We start from the raw sequence: 15,757 nt of genomic DNA, 5'->3' as shown, positions 1-15,757 counted from the left end.
ACTGAGCACCCACCCGGTGCTCGACACTTTGCTAAGCACTTTCCCCGTGTTCAAACCTTTAGATCTCACAGCAACCCTGTGAGGTAGGTGTTGTGAGGATCCCTCATTTCTAGGTGAGCAAACCAAGGCGCAGAGAGGTTAAGTAACTTACTCAAAGTTGCACAGCTAGTAAGAAGCAGGATTCGAACAGGCTCCCCTGCTCGCTTAACCACTGTACTCTGAGCAGGCCCCATCTCTGCTAATAGCCCGATCCTCCCCACCAACACCCCGCACCACCCTGTAAAATCAAGCCTCTGCTACAGGCACTTGGAATTTTTCACCTTCCCTTCAGGAAGCACGTCCTCACTGCAGAGGATCATAAATAACTCCGTTAGATAAATAACACCTGAGGACAGATCTCAGCCCATCCCAGGCCTGACCATGAACCTGGGGCTTCTGGATGCCTTCTAAGTCACCTGGCACTTACTGCCCCTAGCCAGAGACAGGCGCCGATAAAGAGCTGAGAACAGCTGCTGCGTGTTGAACACTGACCATGCGCTGAGCACTGTGCTGGCTCTGTGGAGTTTTCTTATAAGCCGGGCAGAGCCGGACCCACGGTGCTGCCCTGGTGATGATGAGGGTAACAGCAATACCCACTGCTGTATGTGGAACACCCACCATGTGCCAGTCACCCTGCCAGCTGCTTTATGTGCCTGGCGTTGCTGAGCTTAGAGAAATAAAATCCAGGCTACTGTAAGCACAAACCCTGAGCCTGTGACTTTGCCCATCACAGCTGGTGTGGGTCAGAATCGAGGTGAGTGGTGGGTCCTGCCCCAGGTCAGGAGAGCAAGGAGATGACACCAGCTGATGCCAGCCGCACCTGTGACCCTCTCTGGCACATAGCAGGCCTCAGGCCCCACCTGCTCTGCGTTCTGCCCGATGAGGAGGGGCCCAGCGCCAGGCACGGTGGCGGTGGAAAGTGGCACCCCGGGTCACTCCTGATCAATTCTCATCCCTCTCGCAGCCACTTAGCCCAAAACCCATTTGTGTGCGACTGCCACTTGAAGTGGCTGGCCGATTACCTGCAGGACAACCCCATCGAGACGAGCGGGGCCCGCTGCAGCAGCCCGCGCCGGCTGGCCAACAAACGCATCAGCCAGATCAAGAGCAAGAAGTTCCGCTGCTCAGGTAATCAGGTTACGGGGCTGGGCCCCACCTTCCGACTCAGTACTGCAGCCCCAGAGAGGCCAGTAATCCAATCTGGAGGACAGCGAGCGCTGTAATGGCTCCTAGGGAGCATCTTTGCAAATTAAATTGGGGAAATTCAGTTAGTCCTGCAGAAAACCAATTACCTTATGGATTTAAAATAAAACACACACACACACACACAATAAAAGCATGGGGTGGGGCGGGGGGTGGTGCACAATTTCAGGAGAGACAGAACCCAGGTGGCAGCCTATCTCCAGGGTCAGGTGGAAGCTAGGGGAGGGGCAGCCTTTACACACGTGCCTTTTAGAGGCTGCGATTTATTTTCTTTGAGTCTCCAAAGAATGCTCCCCAAGTGGCAGATAGGGAAAGAAATGTGTCCCAGGCCAGGCTGCAAGGAGCATGTAATGTTGGGAGGCTCCCATCCCCTCTAAGACCGCCTTTGGTACAGTCCTCAGACCACAGTTTGTTACAGACTTCACAGACATTTTAGCTAGCTGTCTCCTCCACCCTAGACTGGTATAGTCTGTTCATGGAGAAAACAGCAAAGAGTTGTGCTCTCTAGGAAAGCAAAGCCTCACTTTCCAGTTTCCAAGCTCTTTCTGGAATCCTTCCTCCCTACTGCACCCAGGAAAGACACTGGGGGTGAATGCCAGAGGGGTTCTCAGGTCATCTTGAAAAGAGAAGTAACTGTCCTTGACCTGATAGCTAGATAAACAGGCAGTTAAAAATGGCGAGCATTTGTGCCATTTGCTACTGGAAAAAAATCACCACACTGCCTTGTGCTCCCAATGGTGAGAGATTGATAGTATAATGTGCTGAGATGGGTTGGTGCCAACCATCACAATCTGTGTGTCAGCAAGAGCCCTTCTTCTCCCCTGCCCAAGAGCATCTTATGTAAGCGACTTCTCCCAGGGAGAATGACAGCATGGTCACTGGTCGCTGGGAGAAGACCAGCAGACAGACTTCTGCTCCTTTCATGTTGTTCTTGGCCTCTAAGTCAAATCCTTTAGTCCACGTCTCCAGAGTGATAAACTTTAGCTATTTTATCTTCTTCAATAGAACCTAATACCTCGAGAGGGCTTGGAGATACCACAGGGACTTTGTGGCAAAATGAGGCATTGGTCCCAATTTGTCTGCCTCAGAATAACAATGTCAGTTTCTTACTTGTGATGAACTCTGTGCTGAGTGCATCTAGTTTGACTTGGTTCTTCCACTAGTCCTGTGAGATCACCCGGAGGAGTCCTCATTCTGCAGCTGAGGGAGCCAGGGACTCAGAGGTAAAGGGCACCCCATGGTCACAGCAAGCAGACAGTGGAGGCAGCCCCCAGGTCTGGCTCACTCCTCAACACCATGCAGCATGTAGGAGAGAAGGAGCATTGGGAAAACAGTCCAACTGTTTGGATGACTCTCTTCCTAGTCTATGGTCCTATCCCCACTCCCCAAAACTCTTTCCTTAAGTTCCTTCTTGGGCCAGCAGCATCTCTGGGAGGGAAACCCTCTCCCAGCCCTGGAGTGTCACCTGAGGCACAACCATCCTTCCTCAGGGCCTTTCTCATAATGCACACCTCTTCTTCCCTCTGTCCCCTCTGTTCCTATCCAAGTCTGGGGGTGGGGGGAGCTGACTTAATTAGCTGTAACAAGCAGTTGTGCCCCAGAAGAGGGGGCGATAAGCAGGGGAAGGCAGAGTGCCATCTCCCAGCCCCAACCCCTCAGGCTCATAGGGGACCTGTCAGGATCTCAAGGATTCGTGTTGATGCCAAGACCATGGGGCCACACAAAACAGGAGGGGGATCGGCCCAGGGTCTGAAGATGGCATCTCCCAGAGACAAAATCTTGGCAGGTGCCTAGGAATGACTGTGGGCTGGGACTAGGGGTGGCAGGATGAGGGTACAGATGGAATGAAGTAGGAGAAAGAAAATAGCAAGCTGACCTAGGGGACAGTAACACATAGTTCTCTTGCTGTGCCACTACCTGCCTACTTTTGCATGGGAGAGATCCTGGCTGCTTTTCCTACGGAGGGCAGGAGTGCTTGGAAATTTTAAAAAGAAACAGAAGCACAGGGTTCTTGGATTGACCCTGTCTAAAAGATTTTTTTTTAAATCAATACTAAGCAGATTATTCCTGTAAAGGTAGGGAACGTCAGAGCTGATGCCTGACAGATAGCATTCTATGTGCTATTATTTCATGTAGCTGCAGAGAAGAGAGGTAGAGAGACCTACTGGTGAGTATCAAAGGCCTTGGATTTGACAGACACTGGGGCCCAGGCCCGCCTTGGCTTTAGGGGATACAGAAGCCATAGGTCTAAAGCTTTGTGTTTCCAGGAAGCTCCAGAAGGAGGGTCAGGTGATGCGTACTGGAGTTGACAGATAATAACTCTGCATTTTACTTTCCCCTAAAAGCACCCCCATTGCAAAGACAGCTGATGTAATTAGAAGCCAATTTGAGGGCTGCTCCTGCAATGCATAAAGCCCCTCCTTAGGCAGGGCGTCTGGTTCCCAGCTGCCCTGTGTCTGCCTCTATCAGCTGTATCCGCCGCCCTGGGCAGCAGTATCTGGTTAGAGGTGAATGCTGCCAGCTGGGGTAATCTGACCATCAGATTAAGTCCCCCTGAAAAGCCGCCGTCTGGCTGCATGGGACCCCGAGCCCATCCTCAGGGGAGCACTTGGCAGTTGGAAGATATCTTCCATCACACCTCCTTCCTTTGTGTGTAACGATCTGTTGGCAAGAAGAAATTCATGGTGAAAAGTACAGAGGGTGATGACACAATATGAGAAAAGATGGCCAATAGCAAGATACTGCTCAGGGCATCACAGAGTTTTAGAGAACTCAGAATTCACACAGTCCCTGCTAGAAATAAGAAATTGAGGCCTACACAGCAGGAAAGTATTGTCTGAGGTTATAGAGTAGGATTTTCAAGATGAGATCTGAAACCCAGGACATTCAATGTGCTGCGAAGATTTTCTCTCTTGTCCCTCCTTTTTGTTGTTGTTGAGGGAAATCAAGGAGAAGGGTTAAAGGCTTGGGGTCAGGGGCACGAAAGGCATGGATTTTTCCTGCTCTGGTACCAAGGCCCTGATCCAACTCGAATGTGAAATCCCAACAACCAGGGTGTTACAGAGCCCTGCATGTCCAGACATCAGAGCAGAGTTGAGACTAGAGTACAACAGCCACTCTAGCTGGTCAGATGGGAGGGCTTTGAAAGAGGTCAGACCTGGGGCTGTGGAGTGACCTTCACTCAGTGGCCAACCATTGCAGATAACCTATGCACTGTCAAGATGCTGTGACCATCTTGCCCCAAAAACACATTGTAGGGGAACAGTGACTCCGTTCCTCTTGTCAGAGGCCAAGAGCAGGGAGGATCCCAGTCACCTGGCCCTGACTTCTGGTCTGTTCAAGAAGTACATATCTCCTCCCAGTGACTTGGGAGGAAGTTCATAAAAACTGTCGCTGATCTATTGCAGATAGGGACATGGAGTCTGGATGCCCTCACCTGGGCCCATGGCACCCAGAAAGTTTGGTTGTTGGTCCCTCCACCCACTGCCATGATTCACAACCATGGAGGAAATCTGCAATCAGGAAGGACCCTAGAATCTGGTGTCTTCCCCCTTTCCTTCCTTCTCTTAGTCTGAAAGAGACTACTTATCGTGATGGGAACTGGTCACTGTTCTCAGACAGTTGTGACTGTAGGTTTCCCAGTCCCAAACGCAGGGCCCCATTGGCTTTCCCATCTTTCTCCTTGGCTAGGGACGTGTATTTTCTTTTGATACCGTACCCCCCCCCCCCGCCTTCTCCATTACATGTTGAGTCATCTGGAATGAATGTCTGTCAGCCAGAGGGTTTCTGGGGGTCCTTGAAGGATACTGAGGAGATTTCTGAGGTATGGAATATGAAAGGGGCTTTTCCTAAAGAAGAGCATTGCAGCTTCGTTAGGCCACTGGGAGTTGTGGCTTGTCTCTTCATGCAAGGGGCTGGGGGGACAGACTGTTATGGATCCACTGTGCTGTGGGGATGGGCCCCAGGATGCAGAGTGTGCAGAAGCTGCTTCTGCTAAGTGTGATGTCTTGGCAGATCAGTGGTACGATCGAGCGGGATTTAGAGGTTCTGTTCAGGCCCGTGATATGACCGGAGACATCTGCGGCCATAACCCATCGTGCCCTGATTCTCCTGAGCAGGGGTGTCCAGTAGTCTCCCGCCCCATCTCCTCCCTTTCCCCTGTGACTGCCCCAGGGCGGGGTCCAAGGGCGGTGGGGCTCCTGTCTTCAGAAGTGTTCCTGTGGAACCCTGCTCCTGGTACTAATCACGCTCCGTGGGGGCCTGCTCCGGCTTCCGCTTCTCCACGCTGCTTCCTCTGAGCGCTCCTGTCCTCTCTCTGACGCTGCTTCCTGACCTTGATTCTGACCAGTCGCCGCGGGGCTTTCCTTTGTGCTTGATCTAACCATGTGGTGGAACGATGGAAACGGAACATGGTTCTGTCAAGCACCGCGGAAAGCTCCGCGCTCTCCTGCAGCATGGCCCGCCGCCACCGCCACCACCGCCGGACACCTCTTCTCTGCTCTGGAGCACCGCAGCCCGCCATCTGCCAGACCCACCTCTCCTGGTCTAGCCTCACGGAGGGCGGGGGGCGGGAGCCTCGGAGGATCCGCAGAGACCTCCACCTCCAGGTAGCGGATTCGGGCTGAAATGGGTTTGGAGGAGCACACTGGGGACAAGCTAAGATCTAGAACCACATCTCCTGCCCCAGATGGAGTCATCACCCCCTCCCCCAGGCTACTCTGGATGCCGGCCAAGGGGTAAAGTAGCTAGGCTGAAGCTCAGAAACCACTGTTTTTCTTCTGTTCAAAGAGAACAGGTACACCCAAGGCCTGTGCCCCATCATTTCATGGAAAAGTCCCAGTGCAAGGTCATCTTCCCAAGTGGTAGCTAACCCAAAGGTCATACTGCTTTGTGACCTACTCCCTCTCCTCTATCCTTACCAGAAGCATCGGGGATAAATGTGAGCATGAGAATTAGTGAGAGTGGCATGAGTCTGAGACTTTGGATTTAACTCACACCTCCTCCTGGACCCAACCCCCACTCCTCATGAGTACATTGGCCCTGGTCCCCATGTAGCCTAAAGTCCAGGCTGTTGCCTTGACCTTCCGGGAACAGTTAACATGTGGCCCAAGAGCTGGGCTCCTCACGTGGAGCTAGTCCAGTGCCACATGAGGGCTGTGCAGAGATCTGCTATCTCTGATAATCAAGAGAGGGATCTTGGCAACCCCCATTCTGTTTGTTTCTTAGTAAATCCTAGGCTCAGTGTAACTAGAAGATTGTGGTTTTGGTTCATGCCATGAAGTCTGTGTCCCACCCCAAATGAGAGAAAGCCATGCTGGGAACCAAATCCTGGCATAGGCCTGGAAGCCAGCTCTGGCCTCTCATGGTAACATGTGACTTGACTGTCTCCTCTCCCTCAGGTCACCCCTCAGAGCCAGGGCCCAGCCGTTGCTGAGTAACAGAGTCCTGTTGGCCTTTCTGGATGCTTTTACCATTTACTGAGTGCTTACTCTAGGTCAGGTGCTGAACTATTTCGATCATTACCTTGTTTTAATTTTTACAACAACCTTATAAGTCCCATTTCACAGATGAGGATATCAAGTCAGAGAGGTTAACTAACTTGCCCAGGCTCAGATGGCTGCTCTTTCCAACTATAATACTCACCCTTCCTAGCTAGGACAGTCTCATCGCCTTGAATTAGAAAATGAAAAAGAATGATAAGATTGACTTGAATCAATAGGGAGTTGAAAAACATTTTAACACTCCCCCTCAAGCTTGCTTCTGTTAATGGAAAAAAAGTTGAGTAAGCACGTGAGCAAGCAGTGCTGTTTGAATGGCTCCTCCCTCCAGCATGGATATACCAAGATCCATTTGGTACACAACAAATCCCTGAGCCTGGAGCAGTCCCCTATCCTGAACAGAGGGGGCATCCTGAGTGCCTTGGCACTGCCCCCACCATGACAGGGGCCAGGCCTCTGGTCCACAATGGCACCTTCACGGGCACCTCCCTGGTTCTGCAGCAGCAGGCTTGGGACCAGGCAGTGCCCAGCTGCAGGCCATGGGCATTTCCCTCTGGTTTCAGGCAGATGGCTGCATTCATAATAGACTGTGATGGGGATAGCTTACGAGGACAGCTGTCTGCCCAACTGATCACCAAACTCCTGGTAAAACAGTTGACATTTTCTAGTCACTGGTATCTAGTCCCCTAGCCTTTGCCCATGAGTGGATAACTGTGTGCCTGGCAATGTTCTCTTGATTCCATTTCTTACTTACGACCCTTTGCTTGTCCACGTGGCTCTCTCTTCAAGCTGACGATCTCCCCCCCCCCCCCCGCCCAATTCCTCTTTCTGCTCCTTTCCTCCTTTCATCCCACCCACGTTAGGGATATTGGAGGTAGAAGAGGAGAGCTCTGGACACACGTGCATTGGCAGGGCCATGGTCATCAGATAACAGTGAATCTGTGACTTTCATTCAACAAACTGGTTGCCCAAAGAATGACACAAATCCAGACCGCTAAGGACAGCAGCCATCCTGGGCCCAGCACTGGCCTCTGCAGCCAAGCCCATCCACAGAGTGGGAGCTGTGGCTCCCTACCTGCCCCAATCCCATGACCATCCAGATGTTAAATACATGCTGTCCTGGGAAGTGGCCACAGGGCAGGGATTCGTAATAAAATCGCATTGCTATGGATTTCCACCCCCTGGTCTATTAAAGCTCTCTGTGATCATGTACCAAGCGTCGTTGTTCTGAGCTGCCTGCGTAGAGGGAGGAGGGCTACAGGGGCAGGAGCAGGCGAAATGCCAGATGACATCAGCTCTCCCATGACCCATTTCAGCCGGGGTTTTGTTTTATGGTCCTTCTTCAAGTCCTCCGAGATCTCTGCTGTCTGAACTCTCCCCAAAGAGAAGAAGCAGCGGCCTCTTCAGTTACTCCCCTCCTCCTAAGTATTTCTGGCAGTGACAAATATGCATTGAGATTGAAATTGACTTTTAAAGCTCTGGAAAAGTTAAAAATACTTTTGGGTAGTTATGAGCATTAGGCATAACAAATGGCTCCGAGAAACCCAGGGTAGTTTCGGTAATGAAATATGAAGTGATGGGGTGGCATTTCAGGCTGGCTCTGACTGGGGAAGGAACTCTTTGGGTTACATGCAAACGCCGTTATTAACATTTCTGGCTGCCAATCAAATAAAATATCACACTCTGACCCCCTCATTACTACAAACCAGGGCAATAACAAAAACAGCAGGGGGGGATGCTGGAAAGAACATATTAGTCCATTGAATCTAATTGCAAAATCATTTCATTAAAATGGGTCAGCGGTTCCATCGCAGAGGTCCACCAGTTATAATCTAACTATACTACAGAGAGCGATTCCTGCTAACTACAGACGCTCTCACCTTGATTAAAACGAAAACGCATTTAATCGGCGGCAGTCCCCGGCCACAGCCCAGCCAGGGTACATCTTCAAGCTCATCGTGTTGAAGAGCAGCACACTGTGCTCCCTCCTGTCTTTCAGAGGCATTTGATCAGTGCCCAGGGTTACTCCACTTTGCAGGGATTCCATTGTAGACACCTTCTGAAAGAAAAATATATGCATATGTCCAAAACTCCCCTTCACACTGTCACCATGTAGAACCACTGGCAGGGAGCAAGAGAAGATTGTCATTTAGCAGGGTTTGCAAGATGAAATTCATCCAGAACACAGCATGCTGATGTGTCTGGAGGAAGATGGCCCAGGTCAGAGTTATTCAGTGGGAGGGATGCTGGCAAGCCAAGGGCAAGAGATTTGCATAATGCATTGGATTAGGAAGCAGCCCAAATAACTGCGGGGATACGTGCACAGATTGTGCTCACACAAGCCTGGGAGTGGAAGGGTGGGATGAAGGAGGGGGACAAGGAGGGAGCAGAGGGAAAGGTCCAGGCCTCTGATCCTCTGTCTTAAGTAGAAGACACTTCAGAATCAGAGACTTCATTCCCAGTCAGGAATTGGCATAAGTTGATAAGGTGAGGGGGAAGAAACCAAGAGCATGGAAGATGTCTGCTTCCTGCCTCCCATAGCCCTCTGCAGGAAAATGCCAATCAATCTACTACCTCTGCCAAGTTGGACTCTATGATCAGTTCTAGAAGGACTGGAATAAAGGTTTTGTCAAAATGCACATCTGCAGGAAACCATAGTATTAATCACACAAGCCTTGGCTTCAGCCTGACTGGGTTCATCCCTCTGTCATATATCAATTGACCTGAGAGCCTCAGTTTTCTCTTCTATAAAATGGAGTCACAATGATCTCGAGAGTGTTGCAGGGATCAAATGGGTGAGCCCATTTGAAGTTTGATGAATAGTGCCTCGTTCATGGTCTGTGCTCCATAAATGTCAGCTATTATCACTAGCTACACTGATATTTTAATGGCCTCTATGCCAAATATTCCACTAAGTTCTTGAAAACAATTGTAGTAGAATCATAAATATTTATACGATTCTTTACCCTTCCCCAGAGACTCTTCACTGCCTCGCTCTTCCTTGCATTTTCATGACCACCCCTGTGAGATAGGGGCAAATACTAGATTCCCATTTTACATGTGGACAGACTGAGGCTAGTGAGTGCCAGAGCCTGGACAAACCCACTACTGCTAAAACTTCTGAGCTGCTAGTGCCCCACGTTTCCCCTAATGCAGATAAGATCACCAAGGTCTGTCTCAACCAGTTAAGCACTCCAGTGATGTCCATGTTCTCTGAAACACTTTCAGAAATACTTACAGGACAACTGATGTGCTAACGGCACATCCTGTTTACACCTCGGGCAAACATGGACCAAGCCCACGTTTTGTACCTAGCATGGTGCTAATGAAACGTTGGCCCCTGCCAACTAGCTGGTGGCTGGTAGGAGAGCCAGGGTTTCCCCAGTCACCTCCGCTGTGATTGCTGGTCTCACGAAGTTTGCCCAGGTACCAAGCAAGGGAGTATTTCCAATCAATAAAGCAATACCCCTGGACATCTTGTGAGACATCACTTATTGATACTGTTGCAATTACTGTGTGACCTCAGGAGAAAGTCAATGTCAAAAAAATAAATCTTAGTTCCAGCTAAGAACTGGCCTTTCACTGTGGTTGAACAGAGCTTATTCTCAAAAGATCGGGCAAATCATTCGGACCCTCACAAGAGCTGTGCTTGTCTTGACAGTTTTTAAATGTTAATTTATTACTACTGTGTTTTTAAAGAGGATCATCAGGCAACTCTGAGCCAAATTCCCGAGCGTTAGGGCAGTGGGCTTCAAATCCCCAGGTCCCCAACCCTCGTTATTGTCTTCAATGCTGAAGTCTAGTGTCAACAGTCATTGACCAACATATGCTGGGCCTCCTTTATTGTTTCCTTACTTGCTTGAAGATAACTGAGTGTGAACCCCCCTCTCTTACCTCGCCCTGACAGCCCTCATCAAAACCCCATCAGAATCTCTTCATTTGGACTTTTCATGGACATTTAGACAGTCCACAGATGATGGGCATCATGGACTAAGTACTCTCCACCCCAAATTATAGGACAAATTCTGCACACATGCACCTAAGAGCATTTCTCTGAGGAGAACATAAGTTTGCATCAGCTTCTCAAAAAGGTCCGTGACCCACCAAAGCTTAAGAGCCCACAGAGCTTGAGCCTGGTTTCCCAGAGGACTGAAATCATGAATGACAAAGACTAAATGGAAAGTGGGGATCTGGGGTAGAGAGGGCACCAGCAAGGTGGCCACGCATGAAGGCAATGCTGTCACTGGGCCCTCCCCACCACCCCCCGCCATGTGCCTCCCCATCCCCCTGCCAACAACCTCAGCTGGGCCGGGAGCCCCGTTGGTCCTGACGCCCCCCTCTTTGGCCCCGCCTAGGCTCAGAGGATTACCGCAGCAGGTTCAGCAGCGAGTGCTTCATGGACCTTGTGTGCCCCGAGAAGTGCCGCTGTGAGGGCACCATTGTGGACTGCTCCAACCAGAAGCTGGCCCGCATCCCAAGCCACCTCCCTGAATACGTCACTGATCTGTAAGTACTACCTGGTCTGGAACTCCCTACATGTCCCCACACCCCATCACCCTGAGCCAGCCCAAGCAGGGTCCTCTGGAGGCAGCCCCCTCCCGGCTCAGTCACATGGGCACTCCGTGGCTGTCCTCTGCATCCTTGGCACAGGATAGACACCTAGGCATCCCCTCGCCGCTCCCCAGGAATAGCTTCCTCAAACATAAAGACAGTCCATTCGTTATACAAATATTTTCTGAACACCCTCCGTGAGCCAGGCACTGTGCTAGGCCCATCAGCCTCCACAATGAACAAAGCAGATGGTCCCCCCAGGTCCTTACTAAGCTTACAATATAATAGAAAGATGGCTATAAGTAATTGTCAAAAGCAAGAAAACACTAAAATGATTAGATCTATCTGAGCCTCCAATTATCCATGCTAATAAAAGGATGTGTTGGTTGGTCCACAAATGGAAGAGCTAAAAAGCTACAGCATGGTTGGGGTGAGGGCACAGCATGTGTGGAACCAACACACCTGGGTCTGAGTCTGGTCTTCTCCGAGTTTCCTCACATCAAGCATGTTGCTTCTCAGGTCTGAGCGTCCGATTCTTAGCTATAAAATAGAAGTGATGGTGCCTACCTCCTAGGGGGGTTAAGAGGATCAAGTAAGAGAATGCAAAGCACAGAATTCATATTGAACCATGCATGGCACGGGCAAACCCGGCATAAATGATGGTGGTCTTCATTATTAGTGTTGTTAGTGTCAGGGTTCTCTTTGACTTTACACATCCCAGGGGCACACAGTGAGGCAGCACCTTTCGGCCCCTCCTTCTCTCTGACTTTCCCCAGCTCCGCTGACCTCAGCTGAGTGTGAGGTCCTGGTGGCAATTCAGCTCAAGCCATGGGGGAGCTGTGGGAGGGTCCCATGGAGGGCAGCAAAGGAGGCGCCCCATCCTCAGCTACCCCACTACCTTGTCTGCTTATTTCCCATGCAGGCGACTGAATGACAATGACATATCTGTCCTAGAGGCCACTGGGATCTTCAAGAAGTTGCCCAGCCTGCGGAAAATGTAAGTCAGCCTCGGGAACTGAGCAGCAGCCTCCAGGCCCTGGCCAGGGTCTGTCCTGCAGACTAGAGCCGTGTGCCAAGGCATTGGTGGCCCCCTCACCTCTGCTCCAGCCCTTCTCAGCCTCCTCCTGACCCCACACTGGACATGTATTTAGAAGTAGGACAGGAAGGCATAGCCATACAGAGACAGACCAAAATGAAACTTCACTGTTTTTACATTGTCAGTTATTCTGCAGATCATGCATTCTACAGCATCCCGAAGTCTCCAGGTCCCCTCTGTTCATCCTGATCCCCCACACCCAACACCTACCCCAAGGAGTGTTAAGAGGGACTCAGGTAAGGTCCAGCAATGGAACTCAGAGGTCTAGGATGCACATCACTTCATACTTTTTACAAGGTGACAGGTGAAAGGTCTGTTTTTAGATGGCCTCTAGAGGCTTCTGCATCAGACCTTGGAGCAGAAATGCCAGATGTCTTGTATGTTGAGCTGCAGTCTCGGTGTCCCCGGGCCTGAGTGGAGCCTGACCTCAGGCAAAGGGTCCATGTGCTTACGCTGGCTTCTCCAATGCCATGGCTGCCTGTCCTCATAACCCTCTCCCTGCCTAGGAGTTTGGGCCAGACAAGAATAATGTGGCTGAGCTAAGGGAGTATTTGTCCTGGGCCAGGGGCCACATTCCCTGCCTCATGCACATCATCTCATGAAGTCCTTATATACCTGCCTGCTGCTGCTTCACACTCCTCTTTGTGTGGCTGAGGAGGCTGTCAGGGCTCAAAGAGGTTTTATGACTTGTCTGAGACCACACAGCCAATAAATGTCAGAGCTGGCACTCATACGTGGGTTCATCTGTCATCGCACTAGTGTGCAGGTGGGCTCGCTTCCCTTCATCCTCCCTTCCCACGTGCCCTAGCAGAGGAACCAGCACCCATGGGGACTCTCTACCATCTAACTCCCTTCTCCTTGGCCTCTCACCCCAGAGTCCACATCTCCTGGCCCCAGAGTTGGGTTTGCCTGTGGAACAAAGGAAATACAATTAAGCCTCATTACTCACAAATCCCATATTTGCTAATTGGCTTACTCACTGAAACTTATTTGTAATCTCAAAATCAATACAGTGCTTTCATACTCATTTGTAGACATGGACGGAACAGCAAAAAACTTTGAGCCCCCTACACGCATGTTCTCAGCTGAAATCAAAAATGGCCACGCATGCTCTGATTTCTCGTTGCAGCTCTCAGACTGTAAATAGGTGTCCTTTTCACAGCATATTTGGTGCCACATCCTTTCGCATGTTTACGCTTTTTGTCAGTGATTTTGCTATTTAAAGGGCCCTAGTTTTAGATCTTTGCATAGTGCTGAAGGGCTATCTAGCCTTCCTAAGCACAAGAAGGCTGTGATGTGCCTTATGGAGAAAATGTGTGTTACATAGCTTTGTTCAGACATGAGTTATAGGGCTGTAGGCTGTGAGTACAATGTAAATAAATCAACAGTGTATATTAAAATAAGGTGTCTTTAAGCAGAAACACATATCAGACAATGTTATGTATTGATCAGCTGATGAAAATGTTGTGACCAGAGACTCACAGGAACCTAACCCTGTATTTCCTCTAGGAGCAATGGTTCAGCATTCCCTAATTCATTTTTCCCCGGTGACTTTATAGAATATAGCCACCATGAATAATGGGAACTGGCTGTAACCCTTAATTTTTGTCTTGTTCTTCAGTCTTCCCCCCACATCAGTCCCCTGCAGGCAAAGAGGAGAAAGACCTTTCCCTGCCCCGTGCAGTACCCTCCTCCTTCCCTCCCTGCCCACGGCCACCACCTTGCCCATGGCCTGGCAACTGCTCTGTAACTGGGAGCAGCAGCACTCCGAAGGGACAGATGAGAGAGGGACACATGTGGGTCCTGGTGAGGATTGTGGCTGCCTGTGTGTTAAGCTTCAGAGGCCAAGCATAGACATCACCCATCACCTGCAAGGAAATGCCCTTTTGAATTCAAACTTGAGAAAGGTGTGCTTTTTTAAACCTCAAAACAGAAACTTCCATGTATATGGAGATAAGGCAGGTATCAAAATGAGTAAGGCTGGCCAAGTACATATCTGCACAGTAAACAGGATCAAGTAGTATTTGCTTCCATAAAGCAATATTACCCCCACACACACCATGTTCAGTGGAGTTCATGCACTTTGAGTCTATCTTTCATCTTCCCATTTGTAACAGGGATGGGAGAACAGAGAACCATTTCTGTGCACCAAGAAAACAATAGCACAAACACAATGATAAGTGGCAACCAACTCCCAGCATCCACATCCAAGCAACAAGAGAGTGGTGGGGACTGTGGCAAAACACAGACCCAGTTCTCGCCCAAGGAGGCACCGGTTGCTTGGCTTGTCCCAGTATTTGCCTTGCTGGAATGAAGGTCAGGGTTGCCAGATAATCCCTTCAGCAGCCAGAAATCCATGTGTGGGGAAAGAACAGACCTATGTTTCTTCTGAGTTCAGCTCTGTCCCTCTCCTGCTGTGTGACCCTAGGAGTGTCCTTAGCCTTGCTGAGCCTTAGTTATATTATTTACATAATAGGAATAAATCCGCCTTCCTTGTAAGTTATGATGAGGATCAGAAATAAGTATGGGAGCGCCTGGGTGGCTCAGTCGGCTAAGGGGCCATCTCTTGATTTCAGCTCAAGTCATGATCCCAGGGTTCGTGAGATTGAACCCCATGCTCAGCGAGAGCTGAGAATTCCTGCTTGGTATTCTCTCCCCCTTTGCCCCTCCCCCACTGATATTCACTCTCTCTAAAAATAGATAAATAAACATTTTTTAAAAATAAATAGGGGTGGGGCGCCTGGGTGGCGCAGTCGGTTAAGCGTCCGACTTCAGCCAGGTCACGATCTCGCGGTGTGAGTTCGAGCCCCGCGTCAGGCTCTGGGCTGATGGCTCGGAGCCTGGAGCCTGTTTCCGATTCTGTGTCTCCCTCTCTCTCTGCCCCTCCCCCATTCATGCTCTGTCTCTCTCTGTCCCAAAAATAAAAATAAAAATAAAATAAAAATAAAAATAAATAAATAAATAAATAGGGGTGCCTGGGTGGCTCAGTCGGTTAAGCATTTGACTTGTGTTTTTGGCTCGGGTCATGATCTCGGGGGTTTGTGGGTTTGGGCCCTGCTGTCAGCACAGAGCCTATTTAGGATTCTGTCTCTCCCTCTCTCTGCCTCTCCCCCGCTCACACTGTCTTTGTCTCTCTCAAATAAATAAAATAAAATAAAATAAAATAAAATAAAATAAAATAAAATAAAATAAATAAAACAGGAGTTGCAAATTCAAATACTTTCAGGACCCAGGAAGTAGCACAAATGTGGAAAGGAGCTGGGTACAGGGCAGTGTTAATAATAACAATAATAATAGCTAGCCATTAATGGTTACTAAACACTGTACTCTGCCCCAGACTGTACTGATACTAATCCATTTAACTCCCACC

At 49.8% G+C, this 15,757-nt stretch overlaps 1 protein-coding gene across 2 annotated transcripts in view; it reads left to right on the top strand.

Moving 5' to 3' along the window:
* The window catches only part of SLIT3 (slit guidance ligand 3), a 599,210-nt gene that overhangs the window by 508,264 nt on the left and 75,189 nt on the right, over positions 1–15,757 (top strand). For both annotated transcript variants that reach the window (XM_058722970.1, XM_058722980.1), the window contains exons 14-16: positions 1,004–1,167; positions 11,096–11,246; positions 12,214–12,288. In XM_058722970.1, the coding sequence (XP_058578953.1) occupies positions 1,004–1,167; positions 11,096–11,246; positions 12,214–12,288 (390 nt within the window). The remainder of the gene's footprint in view (positions 1–1,003; positions 1,168–11,095; positions 11,247–12,213; positions 12,289–15,757) is intronic.

Source organism: Neofelis nebulosa, chromosome 1, assembly GCF_028018385.1.
Source record: "Neofelis nebulosa isolate mNeoNeb1 chromosome 1, mNeoNeb1.pri, whole genome shotgun sequence".
NCBI classification, from domain to species: Eukaryota; Metazoa; Chordata; class Mammalia; order Carnivora; family Felidae; genus Neofelis; species Neofelis nebulosa.
Note: the sequence above shows the minus strand (reverse complement) of the source record. Positions and strands in the feature narration are given on the sequence as shown.